Source organism: Podarcis gaigeae, assembly GCF_964106915.1.
Source record: "Podarcis gaigeae genome assembly, chromosome: 8".
Lineage (NCBI taxonomy): Eukaryota > Metazoa > Chordata > Lepidosauria > Squamata > Lacertidae > Podarcis > Podarcis gaigeae.
The window spans coordinates 42,635,653-42,653,978 of record NC_139684.1 but is presented as its reverse complement, the minus strand read 5'-3'; the positions used below and the strand labels follow the sequence as shown (position 1 = coordinate 42,653,978).

Here is an 18,326-nt window from a genome sequence, read left to right as displayed (position 1 = left end):
AAGTTGTCTGTTTTTGCTTCAGTCTTCTGTACACCGCTTGCAGATATTTTTAATAGATTAAGCAGTATAGAAATTAAACAATCAACTCATAAAACAAACCTCTTGATTTTAATAAAACCTCTTAAAGAGATTTACAGATTAAATGCACCCACAACCCCCTCCTAGCTGAGCTAAATTGTGCACAAAGAGCTGCTGGCCTCAACGCCCTAGCGCCTTCAACTTGTAGGGATGTGGATTGCATCTGTGGTGTGGGGAGGAGATAAGACTAAGCAGAACAAGGGAGACTACTGCCTCTTCCTTCATCTCCTGTGGAGAAACTGTGAAACAAATTGTACCATTGTATGTTGCTTGTAAAAAATCAGCTGAATATATAAGAGACAAATAGTTCAACACTTTATTCTTCCATAAACTGTCCCTCCCCACACTGGAATCAACTCAAAATTATGTACACATGACAAGAAAGGGGGCAGGGGGTGTACAGGCCGCTAAACCCCTTGACAGTTAAAGAGGTTCTCACAGCTATTCACTTGAATTTCTAGAGACCAAAGAGCTCCCACCCTCCTCTACATGCCTTCCTTAGTAGTACTAAGACAAGACAAGCACAGGAAAGTAGCTTTAGTGGCCGAGAAAGGTGGATTTGTTGAATTAGGAATCAGCAGTTACCTTCAGGGAAGCAAAAACCCTGCTGTAAGTAGAAGCCTATGCTTGAGCATTGCCAGCCTCCTCCACTTGTGGCACAAAAGCCATTGCCTAGAGCCAATGGGGTGGAATAAATGAGTCCTTTGCCTCCCCATAGCATGGATTTTTTAAAAAGACACTCTAGAGCCCCAGATTGCAGCAGAGACACACCAGCAGAGGCCCAACCATGAGCAAAGGAGCCATGGGGGGGGGGGGGATGGGAGGCAGATCTCCCACCTGCTGCAGCTGCAAAGGCGGGAAAGCTCCATCTCCTTTGCAGGACTTTGCCAGCACCTGTGTGCTGACAGGTGCCCAATTTGCATTCCTTAGTACGTCACCTCTTGTGCCACAGCTGGAAGAGCAAAGACGTCATCCCTTTCTGAGAAGCAGCAGGCTTGCTGGGTTGAGCCACAGTGCCAGGATAAGGCTGAGGGGCTTGGAGCTGCAGCCCTCCTCATCCCTGTTCTGCTCCCCTTCTGCTTTTTCTGTGCCACACATGCAAAACGCTACAGAGCTGAAGGGCAACAAATTCTGCAGCAACACAGCATCCTGTGGGGCAGAGCACATTTTCAGATACCGTACCTCAAACCATGCAACAGATCAGGCCTTGGCAAGATAAGCTTCTTGGACAGCACTTCCAACATGAGTACCTCAACTCCAGGAGAGAGCTGAGCATTAGTTAAGCCTTGGAGTGTATTTCTCACTTGGAGAGCTTCCTGCCACTTTGGCTGAGCCAGAAGAAGGCCACACTCTTCAAAGTTCAGCTCAAGCTTGGAAGTGCAGCATTTCAGATTTCAAGGAGTAAGCAATGGCCTTAGGTGATGCCAGTTCGGTTTTCTCTTTGGGGTGGCACCAGGTGTTGCTTCCACAGAAGCTGGAAGGGGTCTCAGGAAAAAAGGGTTGCGGTATAGTGGAAGTTTCGGATTGTTTTTATTTGTATATAAACAAGCCAAGCAGCGTTGGGGGGGGGGGGAATGGAAGAGCAACCATGAAGGCGGGGATGTCTGGATGGGAAAAAAACAGAGTGGGCTGGGCTCAGCCTTCTCTCCTTTGTGTCCATCTCCCAGAGTAGCAATGGAGGCTGTGTCACCTCATCCTCTTCCTTCCCCAGCCAAACAGGTGCCCCAAGCAGAGACAGATTCAGTAGTAAGCTGGATGCTAACCTCTGCTTGGCACAGTCCACTATCAGCACAAAGGGCCTTGTCTACACACATGTCCGTGGTAAAATGCCCCCCATCACCGCTGCTCCTCATAGGCACAGCATTAGCCCTCCTGGCCAAAGTCTTCAGTGAACTTCTTCACCTTTAGCAGATCCTCTGCATTCACGGTGGGGCGGGTGGTGGCCAGTGAGCGCAGCATGTCCGACTGCAAAAACAGAATAGGACATTCAGGGATGGGGTATACATGCATCTTGGTCACAAAAACACAAAGGTTTTAGGAGCTGAAACTCCTCACAGTCATCTGGAAGGGGCATTTCCAAACCTGCAGCTGCCACCCAAAGCTGCTTGGCGCACATCAGAGTTTGTATCAAATACACAGGAGAACAAGCCTGGGACTCAGAAAGAAGAGGGTCCAGGCAGGAAAAAGTCAGGGGACCTCACTCACCATGCAGACTATAGGCTCCAGAAGCTTGTCCCCAGGTACCTCCATCCATGTCATTTCAATAGCACCAGGATCTCCCGGGGAACAAGGGGTTAACAGATCATCTACCACCGTGCCAGGATTGGTGCGGGATGGTCCACGGACCTGCAATAAAGACCCAGACAGCGCACTGATATAGCAGATTCCTGGGGGGTGGGGGCAGGCTGAACACAAAACTCTTAGGTCCCGGTAGGACAGATATAGTAGCAAAGCAAGACAGAAGCAGGTGGAACAAAGAGTCAGTCCCCCTGCAAGTACACTAGTCACTCTGTTTGGAAGGAACAGGTAGGCCATCCATCCAGCAACAGCCATCTGAATACTGCAGGGACACTTGTCAAGAGAAGCACAATGCCAGTCCCCAACACCACATATTAATCCACAGCAACTGGAGAGTCAGAGGTCTCATCTGACAAAAAAGGGTTTAATTTAATCCTCTCAAAAATATTTATGAAAGTTGCTGTGACATTATTAAAGCAGAGGAATGCCTGGGAGCCCCTTAAAAACTGCTTGAGCATTCCCCCAAAACAAGAGCAGGACGTCCATGTAAAATAATAAGCACCAGGTACACAGAAGTGAAGAAGAACAAATACAGAGAGGCAAGTGCAGCTGCTGGGATATACTGGGTGAGGTAGGAAAGGAACCAGGGAGGAACCGCCTCTGCCTGCCCAGGGCTAGACAACAATGTCACATGACCCTGCCTGGGAAAGGAAGTGGAGCAGCTGAGTCCATTGAGAAGGTGGAATCTTCTGCTGCTTCACTCCCCAGCAGAAGCCTTGAAGCAACAACAGGAAGGGCCAAGCAAGGGGAATCTACCTTCCAGCCTGCCCTGGCACAGCCCTTGTAGGAAATGCTGTCCTCACCTTTTTGAAGTGTGTGGCTGACTGCACCTTGCGGACAGGCTGCATGAGGGCATCGCGCACAATGATGCTGATGTCAGCCCCTGAATAGCCGTCAGTCTTCCGGGCTAATTCGTGGATGTTGGCTTCTGACAGGCTGTGTGGCGTGTTGCCAAGGTGCAGCTTAAACATCTGAGCCCTGGCCGGCTCCTCGGGAAGCGGGATGTAAATACGTTTCTCAAACCTATGTGCAAATGCAAGCCCACATGTGACTGTCACCAAAAGGAGAGGGAAGAAGTCGCTGCTTCCCCCGCCTTCTTCCCACACCTACGAAGATTCTGCTTGGATGCAACCATGTGGAGAGGTGAGGTGAGGTGTATGGCAGCCTCTTCCCAGCCCCAAACTGATTGGCTATGTTGTGCCAGCTTAAAACATTACTATTTGCACAGACTTTTGATGAAGATTAGCACCCTTTGATCAGATTTTTTAAAAATGCTGTTTTAAAAGTGTGGTTTGTTTGTTTATTTAGATTTATGTTATGTTTTGCTGACAGCATGCAGTTGTGGTCTGAGGAGACCCCGAGATCAGATCCATACTCAGTCATAAAGCTCTCTGGGCCAGTCACTATCTGCTCAGCCTAAGCTCACAGGGTGACTGTGGGGATGGAACTGGGGGTAAGAAGAACCACGGACACCCCCTTTGAAAGACAGGATATAAATGTAATAAAATTTAATCTATTGCTGGTTTTAGTCCTGTTATAAGCCCCTGCAGACACTACAATGGATGAAACAGATGTATTCCTCAACAAAATGGAAACAGCCCTTCAGACCAGGGCGCAGGGAGACCTCTTGCTGTTTTGGAGGCTACAAGACTGTCCATGTGGGCAGCAGGAGCCCCAGCAAAACCTGCGGCATCACCCACCTTCGCCGAATGGCAGCATCTAGCACCCAGGGGATGTTGGTAGCACCCAGGACCAACGTGCCATCATTGTCATTCCCAACACCTGTCAAGAAAGAAAGCCACAAATCGTCACTCCACACTGGGGAAGGCAGAGAGGCAGACCAGATGCTCCCCAGTGCAAAGGGTCCTCTTGGGCAGTCTCTCTTCTGTCACTCTGTCTACTCACCTTGCATTTGTACCAGAAACTCCGTCTTGATCCTGCGGGCTGCCTCACTCTCATTCTCATTGCGAGAGCCGCACAAAGAGTCCACTTCGTCAATGAAGATGATGGAAGGCTTATGCTGCCTAGCCAGCTCAAAGAGGTTCTTCACCAACCTAAAGGAAAAGGCACAGCAGAAAGCTCAGGGAAGGGCCATTGGAAGCCACTGGCACATTTGACAGGAACCATAAAATAAAGATTACAAACCAAGCCTGTGTCCAAACAACTGTGGCAAAATGCGGCAAATCTAAAGCCTTCCATAGACACCCATTTTGCACAGTTCTAGCCCCGCCTCTATCTGTCTTCCCACCCCAGATACTTTGGGGCACAGCCAATGGTCAGGGATTATGTGAGCTGGAGTTCAGCTTGGGTGGGTGGGGCACTAACCACCCCCATCATACCCTAATAGGAACATCTTATTCCACTCCATAGACCAAGCCCCACTCTCCTAAGTGAGAGAGATGGTTCTCTCCCTCCCCCACTTCACCCATGGATTTTGTCACTCACTTTTCACTCTCCCCTAGCCACTTGGACATCAGGTCTGAAGAGGAGATGGAGAAGAAGGTGGAGTTGCTTGCTTCAGTTGCTACAGCTTTGGCCAGGTAAGACTTCCCAGTACCAGGAGGGCCAAAGAGGAGAATCCCTCGCCATGGAGTGCGCTTACCTGGGGCAAAGAGAGAGGAAATGGACTCATCCACCCCTCGCAACATTTAGCATGCCCAGGGGGACAGACGTGCCCAGATTTTCACCTGTGAATAAGTGAGGGAATTTGATGGGCAAGATGACCGCTTCCTTGAGGGCCTCTTTAGCTCCTTCCAGCCCAGCCACATCATTCCACCGCACGTTGGGCTTCTCCATCACAATGGCACCTGGAAGGGGAAAGCAATTTGCCCAATAGAGCCCACTTGACTCCCTCCCATCCTGCCAAGGAGGGGTGCAAGGACCCAGCCAAGGAGGGGTGCCAAGGACCCTCCTGACACCTCAAGCCCACCTTCAGAAAGCTGCACTTGTCTCTACAGAGCCAGCAACAAGCACAGGGACCAGGGGCTGCTCAGAACTGGCTTACCCATCAGCTGCTCTTGCAACTTCTTCTTCTCAGGATTGTCGCCCTCACTGTCGCTGTCACTCCTGAAGAGAGAGAGGCATCAAATGATATGGGGTGGGCAGTGCCATGAGGGGCAGGAGGACTCCCCAACTCATGCCTACGCCAACTGGTGCTTATTTGCAAAGTTTGCGTGAGGGGAGGATGAGCAACACAGAACCACCTCCTCAGAGAATCAGGTCTCTCCCAGTTCCCATCAGACACCTGGCCTCAACTACACATGAAATCAAAGAATATCCTCATATCCTCTCCACCTTCAAGACAGGACCAGCCACACATCAGTGTCACCTGCAACCCAACTCACAGTGCTCTACCAGCAGGGCCTGGAATCAAGCAAGAACAGAGCTGTTCCACATCACCTAAAGGAGGTTGCTGAGATTAAGGAAATAATTGTTTGATGGATTTTCTCTTAGTTGATGATCTGATCCCATTTCCACCTTCTGGGGCAAGGCAGGACACTGAACCTCCCCTTCCCCTACGCTCTGAGATTTCATTTATTCTTGTATTAACTCCTAACCTAACTGTACCTAACTTATCTGCACTTGCATAAACACACAAAGACACAGAGCAAAGGGCAATGGCAGCAAGGCTGGGCTAACAGTGCCTCTATGACTTCCTCACCCAATCTCTTCCCCCCACCCACCCACCCACACCGTACTTTGAGGAGCCAACCCTTTAAGCCATACCCCTTGCTGTCATTCTGGGCTTCTTTGACAGGCTTTTTGCTCTGCTTGTCCTTGGTCCGCAGATAATCCTTCAGCTTCTCAGCCCGGTCCAGGTACTGTGCACACTTTGCCCGGATGCTTTCCTTGGCCTTGTCACTGTGAGCATCATCTGCAAGGGCAACAGGCAGCGGTAAGGAAGAGATTCCCTGGACAGCCTGCCCCCACCCGACTAGGGTTCCCTGCAGCAGCACTTTCCAGATTCAGTGGTGGGGAAACCAGCTTGGAGGCTCACTTATCCTAGATGCAAATTGCTCACAGTAGCTACCAGCTACTGGCTGCTTGTCACAGAGAACTTTAAGTACATAAGAACAGCCCTGCTGGGCCATGCCAAGAAAATGTCCATATGGTCCAACATCCTGGTTCCCACACTGGCCAGCCAGTTGCCTCTGGGAAGCCCACAAGCAGGACTGGAAGGGAGCAGTCCTCTCCTACTGTTGCCCACAAAGAACTGGCACTCAGTAGCATATACTGCTTCTGTCCCTAGAGATTCCACAGGATCATCACAATAACTGACAACCATTGGTGGACACTTTTCATCCCCAGTGGCTTTGTATAACTTTCATTTAAAACCCTCTAAACCAGTGGCTATCACCAAACCATGGCAGGGAATTCTAAATATGGATTATACCTCTAAACGAATAAGTCCTTCCTTTTGCCTCTCCTGCCAATCAGTTACTCTGGAGCAATCCCTGAGCTCTAGCATTAAGAGAGTGAGAAAACCTTACTTCTATCCACTTTCTCCACACCACTTTGTCTGCAGATTCCCTGATGTCATCACCAAACAAATGGGCTAAAACCACAGAGCACTGAACAAGCCTGGGTCTCCCCTGACAGCCGCACAGCAAGCAAAGCAAAGGAAACTGCTGCTCTGAGCAAGGTCCTTGTAAGCCTTCCCAGTGTCACGTAAAAGCTCCCACTAAGGCTCCCACCCCCAAAACAGACTCACACTTGATGGCGTGAAGGAAGTACTCCACCGCATGCTGGTAGAGACGCAGAGCCTCTTCATAGTTCTTTGCTTTATCTTCCTCGGTGGCTTTTGTGACCAAATCAATGGCTTTCTGGAAAGCAAATGCCTGGCTCAAGTTTCATGGTGGCACATCAGAATCACAGCTAGAAAAATTCACAGCACTGAGAATTCCAGGAGGCTCTAAGTTTGGTACTAACCCCTAAGACTCTTAAATGTTTGCTGAGGTGTAACCAAGAGACAGGAGAAAATGGCAGGGGGTTGGACTCGATGGTTCTTGTGGTCTCTTCCAACTCTATGATTCTATGATGCAGCAAAGACTAAGTACCTATCTAAATATTTAAGGTGGGAGAGAGTTAGAAATTTAAGGCATGTGCCTTCTTCTACACACGTTTATTGTTCTTGCAAACTGGTGAGCAGTACTTTGTCATCAATCGCACAGGGATTTAACCAGTCTGAGGACCGTAAAGCAAGCAGTTACTGAGTAAGATAGAGATGGAGGCTCTGGGCCTTTGAAGAGGGGTTTGATTAAGATGCTAGGCCTTAGGAACCAAGCAAACAGCGTGGCCTGTCTGGATTTAAACCAGTCCAAATTCCACCACAAAGAAGCAGATTTTTATACAGTTGTGACTGCCAGCAGGTGGTATAAGGCATTGCCTGCGTGCTAGATGCTGCTGAGGAGGGCAAAGGTCACAAGGAGAATACCAGTCTCCTGCACTGTTTTATAGCTTAGTCCTGCTGCTGACCCCCAAAGGAGTTTGGGCAGGAATTGGTACTGCACAGCAGCTGCTGAAAGAGTCACCTTCCCACTGCAAAGAGGAAATGTGCTGGGTTTATTTATTATTACATCTATATCTCACTCCCCCCCCAGGAGCCCAAGATGGTGTACACATTCCCTCCTTGCCCTCACAACAACCCTGTGAGGTAGACTAGGCTAAGCGTTGGTGACTGGCCCAAGGTCACTCAGTGAGCTTCATGGCCAAGTGTAGAATTGAACCCTGGTCTCCCAGGTCTTAGACCAACACCCTAATCACCATACTACACAATGTCAATATTATGAGGGAGTGAATCTCACACAGGGGTGGCCTTGTGGACTGTTACCTCACCCGCTGAACATGTCACCTGGGAAAGAAAATCATCCAAGCCATAAAAAAACAATAAAGTCTTGTGTGCTGCTTCTAACTGGCTGTTCCCAAGGACTCCCGAGGTATACTACAGATACTTCTCCAGTTGATGTCTGAATAAGCTAACTAAACAGGGTACTGAGCTCCTTTCAGTTCCGTTTCACCTCCCACAATTGGGCTACAAACCACACCCTGGGTGAAGCACCTCTCCCAATTTTGCCAGAATGTCCCAATAATACTGTTTGATACCACTGGGTCCTTAGGTTCTTCCCAGGAAGATATGTGCATCAGCACCCAGCACCTTCCCTACAGAACAAGGCAGCAGGATTTCCCTTGACAGAAAGTAGGGCCAGCCTGGAAATACCTGCCCACTACCTAAAAACCAGCCTCTGCTCAGGACTGAGTGCATTTCAAAACTCAAGGTTTCAGAGATTTTCTAGCCCTGGAAAATACAACTTGCGATGCATCTTTTGATAGAGGGCAACTATCTTTCTATAAATGGTTATATAACAAAAACACCATCAGAGGGGTGGCAGTTAGTTTAAGAAATAGGCACTGAAGTGTGTGCATCATTTTGATGACTTGTGCATATGCATGTACACATGGATTACGCCCAAGGCCTACTCAGAGTAAACCCATTTAAATAAATGGGCCTAAATGACATGCGCTGAGTAAGCCCAACACGTCTACTCTGAGTAGGACTAAAGTTGTGTGTCTTTCCTGGTCTTTGCCTCCTCTGAATAACTCACTCTGCCTTACAAACCAAGGCAGCTCCCCCAGCCCCCGCTGGAGGTTCCAGGCTTCCCTCCCCACCTGCTCAGGTGTCCAGGAGGCCCCTTCTCTCTCCCTCCTCAGCGTCCGCTCACAAAACAACACATTCAAATAGCAAACTCAAACGACAACAACGCCCACGGACCAGATCTTTTGGAGAGCAAGCGGGGTTGTCCCCCCGCTCCCTTATTACCAAAACAGGGGCCATTTTGGGAGCGGGGCAAGAGTCCGGAGCTTCTGACCAAAAGACCCTCCGCTTCCCCTCAGCCCGGCTTCCTCGACCGCTTTGCCGCGTGGACCCCTCGGGGCGAGAGCCCCCTCCTCGCCCCTCAAGGCCCGCCCCAGTAGGCCCGGTAGGCCGCAAAGCCGGGGTTCGGCGTAGGCTGCAGAGCCGGGGCGGAACGCGAGGCAGCTCGGCGCGGCCGGTACCTGCAGGGCGGACGTTGTCATCGCATCTCCTCCCGCTGGGGCTGGGGCGGCGGCTGTTGCTGCTGCGGCTGCCGAGGCTGCTGGGCTTTGGTTCCCTCCTCCGGGCTCGTACGAGTCGGCCACCAGGAGCCCCGCTGAGGAGAGTCGGGCCGGTTTCTGGGCTGCCGCCTGCAGGCCGCGCCGGGAACAGCAGCAGGCGAGGCGGAGGCGGAGAGGAGGGGAAAGGGAGGCCCGAGGAACCGCGACGCCATTCAGGGGCGGGATGGAGGAAGAGCCCGGAGGTGGTCCCCCCTTGTCCGCCTCCCACGAGCCCCTTTCTCAGGAGGCCGACCGGGCTCTCCCTTCTTCTCTTCGGCTTCCCGGTTGTCTTGGCTGCCCCCTCCTCAGGGGCTGAATGATGGCCGAGTTATGGCTGCATTATAAAATTTGCGGGGAGTCTCCTTTTCTTACCTTTTGCTTAGAGTAGCAGGAAACAATAACACATATTTTGGGAGGGGGGGGAATAGCTTAGAGAAAAGGCCAGTAAAATGTGATCGAAATTTACAGATTTGTGCAATTCATGAAGAAAGTAGAGAGAGAAAATTCTCCCTCTTTTATAACACTAGATAGACGAACCCGTGGACAAGCAATGAAGCTGAATAGTGGAAGATTCAGGGCAGGAAAAAGGTAGACTAAAGGGATAGCTCGGTCGATAAAGCATGAGACTCTTAATCTCAGGGTGGTGGATTCCAGCCCCAAGGTTCCTGCATTGCAGGGAGTTGGACTAGATGACTCTTGTGGTCCCTTTCCAATTCTATTGACTCCCAAGTACTTTTTCATGCAGCATAGTTACAGAACTCACTCTCAAAGGAGCAAGTGATGGGAGCCAACTTGGATGGCTATAAAATAGGAATAGACAAATGGATGGAGAAGTTTATTGATGGCTACTAGCCACAGCAATGCTTCTGAATACCGGTTGCCGGAAACCACAGGAGGGGAGAACTGGTCCACAGGAGGGGAGATCTGGGTGGCTACTGTGAGAAGATGCTGGAATGGTGAGCCATAGGCCTGATCCAGCAGGCTTTTCTTGTATTTACTTATAATTTATAATCCACACTTTCATTAAAACCTATCATAAGAGTAAAACCAGCAAGAAACATTCAAAGAAACATAACTTAAAACAACAGTAGGTGGATTGAAAAAATAAATTCATACTTTAAAGTCCTGCCTAAACAATGCAATTTTCTGAAGATGTCTGAAAGAAGGCAGGGATGGTTCCTGCCAAACCTCAACTAGCAGGGAGTTCCACAGGGCAAGACCTGCCATATTAAAGGCTTGGCCCTAGTGAAGGGCAGTATCAGGGGCTGTGTGGAGAACCACCTGAAGAAGAGCCCCATAAGAGGATATCTGTGACTGAGGTGGAGCTTACTCTCAATTGCACACACACAAAGTACACAATTAAATAGCAGCAAAATCAATCAAGTTTGTAGCACTGTAAAGACTTTTAAATTTGGAACATTTCTTGACTTCATAAGAGTTGTGAAGGGGTGTGTGTGGGTGTGTGGGTGTGTATACAGAAGTTTTTGTGGACTAGAGAACATTCCATCATGAATATATTAAATTTCTGTATTTGGGTTTTATATATTTATTTTTATGTGTTGTATTACTTTGAGGATTATTTTTATGCAGTACGTTTCTAAACACCAGTTGCTGGGAACTGCATGTGCAGAAAGTGCTTATGTGCCCATGTGTTGTTTGTGGGCTTCCCCTAAAGGCATCTGGTTGGTCATTGAGCTTTGCAAATCTCATTTGCTTTTCCCTACAGGCAAATGCTTAGCAGTAGATGGATGTTAATTTGAGAGCCACTTTTCTCCTGCTGAAATACTTGAACAACATCAGTAGCGCAAGTTGTCATTTCACAACCACTGTCAAGTTACTATAAAGTGTAACCCCATCAAGAGCAGACAACCTCTCAGCCATCCAATCTAGGGGACTATCCACTAAAAGTGCTTCAGTCTTATGTGGAATTGAGCTTTAGTTTGTTGGTTCTCATCCAGTCCATTACTGAGGCAAAGCAACAGTCCAGTGCATTCACTGCCATTTTATAATAAAGTGCTGACTTGTGTCATATTAGGCTCCTTGTTTTCAAACACCAACTAAATCTGTGCACTTGTAATTCGGAAGTTTCATGGTGTTTCCACCTGGTAGCTCAAGCCCTGAATGCAACCAGACCAAAAAGCCACAGTTTCCCTCAGTTTGGCACTAAAGGAAATAAAGGTCTGTTAATTCTTCCGCTTTTTCAAAGTACAGTAAACCCAATGAGGCATCCACCCCCAAAATAAACTATTTGTGCCCCAAACACAAAGTATCAGCATAACCATGTTCACATATATCAAGTTAAAAATAAACTGGCAAGTTTAAAATGTTGAGACAAAACACAGGAACTTGGTTTGGAATGGGATTCCTCTGAAGGAGCAGGTATGTAGCTTGAGGGTACTTACAGATCTTTTGCTGTCAGGTGAAGCTCAGGTGGCCTCAGTGGCATGGAGTGCTTTCCATCCGTTTCAGCTGGTGGCCCAGCTATTTCCCTATCTGGACAGGGATAGCTTAACTACTGTTGTCTATGCTCTGGTAACCTTTAGGTTAGATTACTGCAATGTGTTATATGTAGGGCTGCCTCTGAAGATGGTTCAGAAACTTCAGCTGGTGCAGAACTTGGCAGCGAGGTTGCTCACTAGGGCAAGTGGTTTGAGCATATTACACTGATCCTAGTTCGACTGCACTGGCTGCCAATAAGCTTCCTAGCCTAATTCAAAGTGCTGGTTTTGCCCTATAAAGCCTTAAATGTCTCAGGACCGTAATAGCTCAAGGACCGCCTCTTCCCATATGAACCTACCCAGATGCTGACATCTCCCGAGGCCCTTCTTTGTGTGTCTCCTCCACGAGAGGTCTGGATGGACATGTACAGGCGTTTTCTGCAGTGTCTCCTCGTTTGTGGAATGCTCTCCCCTAGGAGGTTTGGCTGGTGCCTTCAATATATACCTTTAGGCACCGGGTGAAAATGTTCCTGTTTGACCAGGCCTTTGACTGATTAACATCTTATCAGTCTCAAAAATGGGGGAGGGAGGTTTATTGGTTTGTGGTTTTTTGTTCCTGTTTTTATTATGTATTTTGTGTTTTTATCTTGCATTTACATTGTGAACCGCCCTGAGATCTGTGGATGAAGTATGGGTACACAAATTTAATTTTAATTTAAAAATAAAAGAATATGCTCCAGTTCCAATGAAGTTTCTGGTGTCAGAGGTATCTGGTCCAGGATTATCAGAATATGTTTCCCCTAAGAGGAAAGGTCACAATGCATTTGGGTTTTTTAGTTTAGGGGGAAAACGGAATCAAGTGGAGTACGTGTTGTTTTCTCTTGTAGAATCCAATGGTGTCAATTCAATAAAGCCAAATGTGATAAGATTCAGGACTGACAAAAATAACTTATTCAAAAAACCCACAGTTCAGCTATGGAATCTCTCCTCACAAGATAGTGTGACCCCCAACTTGGATGGCTTTAAAAGGGATTAAACAAATTCATAGCAAAGGCTATCAAAGGCTGCCAAGTTATGATGGCTGCATTCCACCTCCACTGTCGGGAGGCAGCATGCCATTTACTGGGAATCCCAAGCAGGGAGAGCACTGTTGCATTCAAGTCTTGCTTGCAGGCTTCCCACTAAGGCATGTGGTTGGCCACTGTGAGTACAGATGCTGGGCTAGATAGGGCTTTTGGTCTTAGCCAGCAGGGCTTTTCTGATGTTCTTAAAACTTGCATTGCCCTAGAAGGATGTATTGAAAGAGGAGATTCTGGGGAGTTAAAGCAGGCAGGAAGGAAGGAGGATGCCCCCTCCCCTTTTCAAAACTTGCCACCTTGTCTGTGTCTGTGACCTTAACCATTAGGTCATTTCCTTTTAAGTTACTCTGGAATCCAACTCACTAACATATATTTTTGAAGTCTGTGTTTTCCCACAAAGACACAAGCCAACGAATTAAAACTAAAAGCATAAACACCTTTATTATACACAACATAAAGGTTACAGTCGCCCTTAAGTCACATTTCCATTGTAATGTACAATACTATACAGTAAGCATGTAAGTCAAGGGCTGGAGGGTGTCCATGTATTCTCTAGCGAGAGCACATTCCTTTGCTTGTGAAGATCATAAACTGCCCACACCACCACTTGTTTTATCTGGATTTGGTAACCTGGAGACTCCCAACATTTGAAATTAAAAACTCAGAAAAAAAAGAATTTGTTCTTGTATAAATACCATTTACAAAGAATACAAAAATAACGTCAGTTGTACATTTTGGATTGATTGTGGCAGTGTTACTGGCTGTGCCTCAATACCCAAGGTTAGATTCTATCAAACAGTGTGCACACAAACACAAGCACAAACAGACCTTACGCAGGATAAACACAAACATTTATTTGTAGTGGTTTCTGTGCAGATTTCTTGAAGAGATCTTTCAAGAAGTCTCATCTTTGGCACTTGGGGCCTTAAAGTTGCATTTGCCCAAACTGTAAACTCCTGACTGATGTCTACAGCAGAAGGGGAAACCCCAAAACAGGAAAACCCCAGCTGCAGAACAAAGGAAACCAGACAATGGGGATGGGGGTGTTTGCTGATGGGGGAATAAAATTGCCATCAAAAAATTAATACTTCTGCAAGAATCAGGAACCACCATCCTTTTACACAAATAATCTAGTCACTGGGATGGCAAAGTGCAACTCCACAGGGAATTTGATCGTGTGCTCCATGCCCCAATGCTGAAGGGTCAGGAGCAAATGAGGTCCAGGCAATGAATGCAAAGGTTGTATAGACCAAACACCTGTCGTTTTATCGCCACTGCTCAGTGTCCAGATCACAGGAGTGGTTAACATGGCCCCCACCCCAGCTATGGGAACTATGCCTGGTATGGAATAAAAACAGAGTGCTATACAACTTTGAGGGAAAGTGCTATTAAAAAGGAAGTGTTCAGAGTGGGAACTGCAGGACTACCTGGGCTTTTAATAATTTTTTGAAAGCCCATATTGGTGTGTTTTTTGTAAGGTCACCTTTCACTGTGATACCAAAGCACCATTTTAAAAAGTTCTGTTAAGGCCAGCCAGAGTATCTTCTGTTTATGACTGTGTGTGTTCGGAAACCCCAGACACACATAGCAACATCTGGTGCTGTCCTGCGTCCCACAACAGTCATGGTGCAGCTTTTGGTGCAAAACACAAGTGTTGGCAACCACCAGAATCACACTGAATGAAAACTGGGATACCCAAGTGCATTCCAAAGGTCAGAGTACAAGAGATTAAGAAGCCATTTCTGCTCAGAGCGTGCCACTAACCCCAAGTACAATTTCGGTTTGCCTAATGCATATGTGAATGTGCAGGAAATTGTCTTGTGATAATGCCATGAATGGAAGTGAAGTCAGTATTTGTGAGGTGGTGAGACACACTCTCCAATGGAGGTAACTTGTCTGGGACAAATAAAAAGCTGGTTTTCATTTCATTCAATGGTTTCTATGTAAGCCGGAAACAATTCCTCTTAAAATTGAGCAGCTAAACTATTAAATAAGGAGAGAGGCCTAATATGCTTGTTTGAGTGAATTTCAAGCATACAGAAATGAATGCTTCGGTGTCTGTTCTACCACAACCCAACTGCTATTCTCACAACTATGCAAGAACTACGGTTGTCATCTCCCCACATTGTTGCATTGCCCTTAGGCTGGCACCAAAGGTGAGCTCCGTGAAATCTGCTTCCCCACTCCAGCCAACTGGAACAATTGTCAGACAGCCCTTGCTAATGTTGGGATAAAGGTAAAGGGACTCCTGACCATTAGGTCCAGTCGTGGCTGACTCTGGGGTTGTGGCGCTCATCTCGCTTTATTGGCTGAGGGAGCCAGCGTACAGCATCCGGGTCATGTTGCCAGCATGACTAAGCCGCTTCTGGCGAACCAGAGCAGCCGCATGGAAATGCCGTTTACCTTCCTGCCAGAGCGGTACCTATTTATCTATTTGCACTTTGAGGTGCTTTCGAACTGCTAGGTTGGCAGGAGCAGGGACCAAGCAAGGGGAGCTCATCCTGTCGCAGGGATTCGAACTGATCAGCAAGCCCTAGGCTCTGTGGATTAACCCACAGCGCCACCTGCCGGGATACATACTTTAATTTTTTCACAAGCACAGGCAATAATTGCACTCCGACTGATTTGCTGCCCATAATGACACGAGAGGAGCCTTGAAAGTGACCCAAACCCTGCTTGCAACTAAATTCCAGCACACATGCACACTCTAAACCAGTGGTTCCCAGTTAGCTAAGTACTGTAGACTCCCTGTTTTTCAAAAGCCATGGCCCCTCTAATTGTGAATTTTTTGTTAGCTCTACAGCAGCTTACATTGTGTGAATGGTGCCATGGACTCCTTGGGTGGGTTACCACCAATTGGGAACCACGGCTCTAAACAAATACGCTCTTTTCTACTGTTCTGTGGGACCATTAGTGGACAATAGAACAGATGTCTGCTTAATTATAAAGCTCCGTTAAGCTGTGACTAGCCTTGAGACATCATCAGAATAAAAGTGCACAGGCCTAAGAGGATTTAGGGAGGGACTGAAGTCCTCATCTGTAGCCCCTTTCCAATGTCTCCAAGGCCCACCTCCCGCAACACTAGACCACACTTCCCTTTCCTTTCTTCCACAGCACATCCTTCAGAATTCCACCAAAACGCCAAGTCTGCAACTCTACATATTCAGTTGGGACGTTTGCAGGCAGAAGCCACCTTGCTGGGAATAAGCACTCTTTATATAAGAGCCACCACACACACAACCTTTTATCAGATACTCTTCCCAGTCAGTCCCTCCCAAACCTGAGGATGCTACCTCCTCAGAAGAACCACAACTCACAGAAGCACCTGGCCCCCTTCTTGCAAAATTTGGTCCGTGGCCAGCTGCTAAGCCAAGTATGACTTGCATCTTTTAGGCATTGTCCCATGGCTAAATGAGCTTTTTTGGAGCACAGAAACACACACACACTCCCTATCTCTTTTACTTGTCTCCTAAAGCCTCAGGCTCAAGCATTCTCAGGGGCCTGTATTATGAACAGGGAAAATGGTTTTCCCCTCTCTCTTCCCTGTCCCACTCCACCACCTAGGGGAGTGGTTCCCAATTAGCTAAGTACTGCAGTCTCCTTGTTTTTCAAAAACCAAGCCATGGACCCCTACTTTTGGAAATTTGGATCTCTATGGCAGTTTTAGTTATGAGAATTGGGAACCGCTGGTCTAGGGCTTTGGTAAAAGGCTTCTATGTTATCAAACAGGGCAAATGGACCACCATTCTGATCTCCTAGGCAATCACTGCAATCCTTGAGGCTAAGCCCCACTCTGTTAAGGATGCATGCGGCTCTACTGTGCCCTCTTCTTCACCAACCTCTATGCTTGACCCCAATGCTTCTCCCCACCCCTGCAATGGGCTTGTGGTATGAGGGGCGCCCAGCTGGGTTTGCTGGGAATAGCTGCATGTTCCGCAGTTCCATCGATTGAAAAATAAAGTCCCTGGCCTTTATGGCAGCAAAGATCAGGGCGTGCGTGACCATCACATGGTAGAGTTTTGCAAAAACCACAAATGGGGCCGAATAGTGCTTCCTTTCATAAGGCTATTATGTTCTGTTTCACACTGTCATGAATTCCTTCTTCCCCGAGAAGTAGTAGTAAGGTGGACAGGAATGAGGAGAAAGGGACACTCGTTTCGTAAGGGGGAAAGGGGGGAGCATCACCCTCACCACAGACTTCTTTGCTCAGCTTTGGTTTATAAACTGCTGCTGCTGCTCCTCCTGTTGAGGTTAGCTGTTTCCCATTACCACCGTCTTGATCTGCACCACAGCCCTGGGGGGGCGAAGGCATTCCAGATTTCACAGCACCCAAACCCCGCCCCACCCGCCCAGAGGAACACAGTGCTCTCAGCTTAGCTCAAAAATGTCACTGTTTGGCCTGAGCAGGGAACCTAGAACTAAGTAAAGCCGGCCTCCTTTACTGCTCCAGGCCTTCAGAGTCTTGTGGCTCTGAAGTGCATATGCTTCAGTTCTTCAATCTGAGCCGAGCCCTGCAGCATCCCAACTGCCAGAACAAAAGGACCAGGGGAGCTCGCATTTCCAGCCCGGCTCTTGAGACCCCTGCAGACGATACAAGCTCCCCCCAAGCTACAAGGCGGGGTTGCCCAACAAGACAGCATTTCTGGCCCAACCAGGCAAACGGCCCAGGGTCCAGCTTGCCACTGCTGCCATGACTGCTCTCCTCTTTCCTTCCTCCACCAAAAGGCACAAGTGGTATAAGGGATATGGGAGAAATGGCTTTGTAATGCCCTAGGTCAGGAGCTGCTCTATTGGCCTGGCAGGACCACCTCTCATCTCACCTGCCTTTCGTACGGGGCATGATCCTGAATGGCAAGGTGCCAAGATGACGGTGGGGTTTTCAGAGCAATGCCGAACTCAAGGCAGGCAAGGGGATTGACATGCAGCCTCCCTGGCCGCCTTATCCCCCCCCCCATCTTACTCCTTTGGCTGCCTTTCCATCCTTCAGCTGCTTCTCTCCTAGGAAGGCAGTTCATGCAAGAGCTGCAGCATCCAGCCAAAGCTCATCCAATGGCCTTGTGTCTATAATGCAGCTGCCAATCACAAGTCTTGGTCAAGGCACTGATGCTGGAGAACATCGCAGAGGCAGGACTCGGTGCTGCTACTGCTGTGGTTCGCTGACACTGCCATGTCACCAAGGCCCCTTGGCTCCTCCTACACGAGCAGCCCCAGGCGAGTCACTTTGGCCGACAAGAACGTGTGCAACACAAACACAATGGGTTTGGGGCAGGAGTGCAGCTCCAGAGTCTGGGGGAGAAGAAGC

At 48.3% G+C, this 18,326-nt stretch overlaps 2 protein-coding genes and 1 long non-coding RNA gene across 5 annotated transcripts in view; 1 reads left to right on the top strand and 2 right to left on the bottom strand.

Moving 5' to 3' along the window:
- The window catches only part of LOC310850607, a 168,967-nt gene that overhangs the window by 35,201 nt on the left and 115,440 nt on the right, over nt 1-18,326 (top strand). The gene's annotated exons all lie outside the window — the stretch shown is intronic.
- On the bottom strand, nt 372-9,715 carry VPS4A (vacuolar protein sorting 4 homolog A). Of its 2 annotated transcripts, none has more exons than XM_083752160.1 (11): nt 9,430-9,715; nt 7,088-7,199; nt 6,103-6,250; nt 5,381-5,442; nt 5,064-5,183; nt 4,822-4,978; nt 4,282-4,430; nt 4,077-4,158; nt 3,180-3,399; nt 2,284-2,424; nt 372-2,043 (listed from the first exon to the last, which is right to left on the bottom strand). In XM_083752160.1, exons 1-11 carry the CDS (start codon nt 9,448-9,450, stop codon nt 1,942-1,944), a joined length of 1,314 nt encoding a protein of 437 aa, XP_083608286.1. In that variant the 5' UTR covers nt 9,451-9,715; the 3' UTR covers nt 372-1,941. The 2 variants fall into 2 exon arrangements, with proteins under 2 accessions (XP_083608286.1, XP_083608287.1); XM_083752161.1 differs by lacking the exon at nt 9,430-9,715 and adding an exon at nt 9,194-9,423.
- Nucleotides 13,440-18,326, bottom strand: part of SNTB2 (syntrophin beta 2) — a 33,968-nt gene continuing 29,081 nt past the window's right edge. For both annotated transcript variants that reach the window (XM_083752156.1, XM_083752155.1), the window contains one exon: nt 13,440-18,310. In XM_083752156.1, the coding sequence (XP_083608282.1) occupies nt 18,218-18,310 (93 nt within the window). In that variant the 3' untranslated portion in view covers nt 13,440-18,217. The remainder of the gene's footprint in view (nt 18,311-18,326) is intronic.

Bases quoted from the DNA above. Each gene is read 5' to 3' on its own strand.
- VPS4A (XM_083752160.1), bottom strand. From the start codon at position 9,450: ATGACAACGTCCGCCCTGCAG. The intron at 2,425-3,179 runs GTGAGGACAGCA...TCTTTATTGCAG, and splicing joins CAGCCACACACTTCAAAAAG to GTCCGTGGACCATCCCGCAC. The intron at 2,044-2,283 runs GTGAGTGAGGTC...CTGTTTTTGCAG, and splicing joins TGGAGCCTATAGTCTGCATG to TCGGACATGCTGCGCTCACT.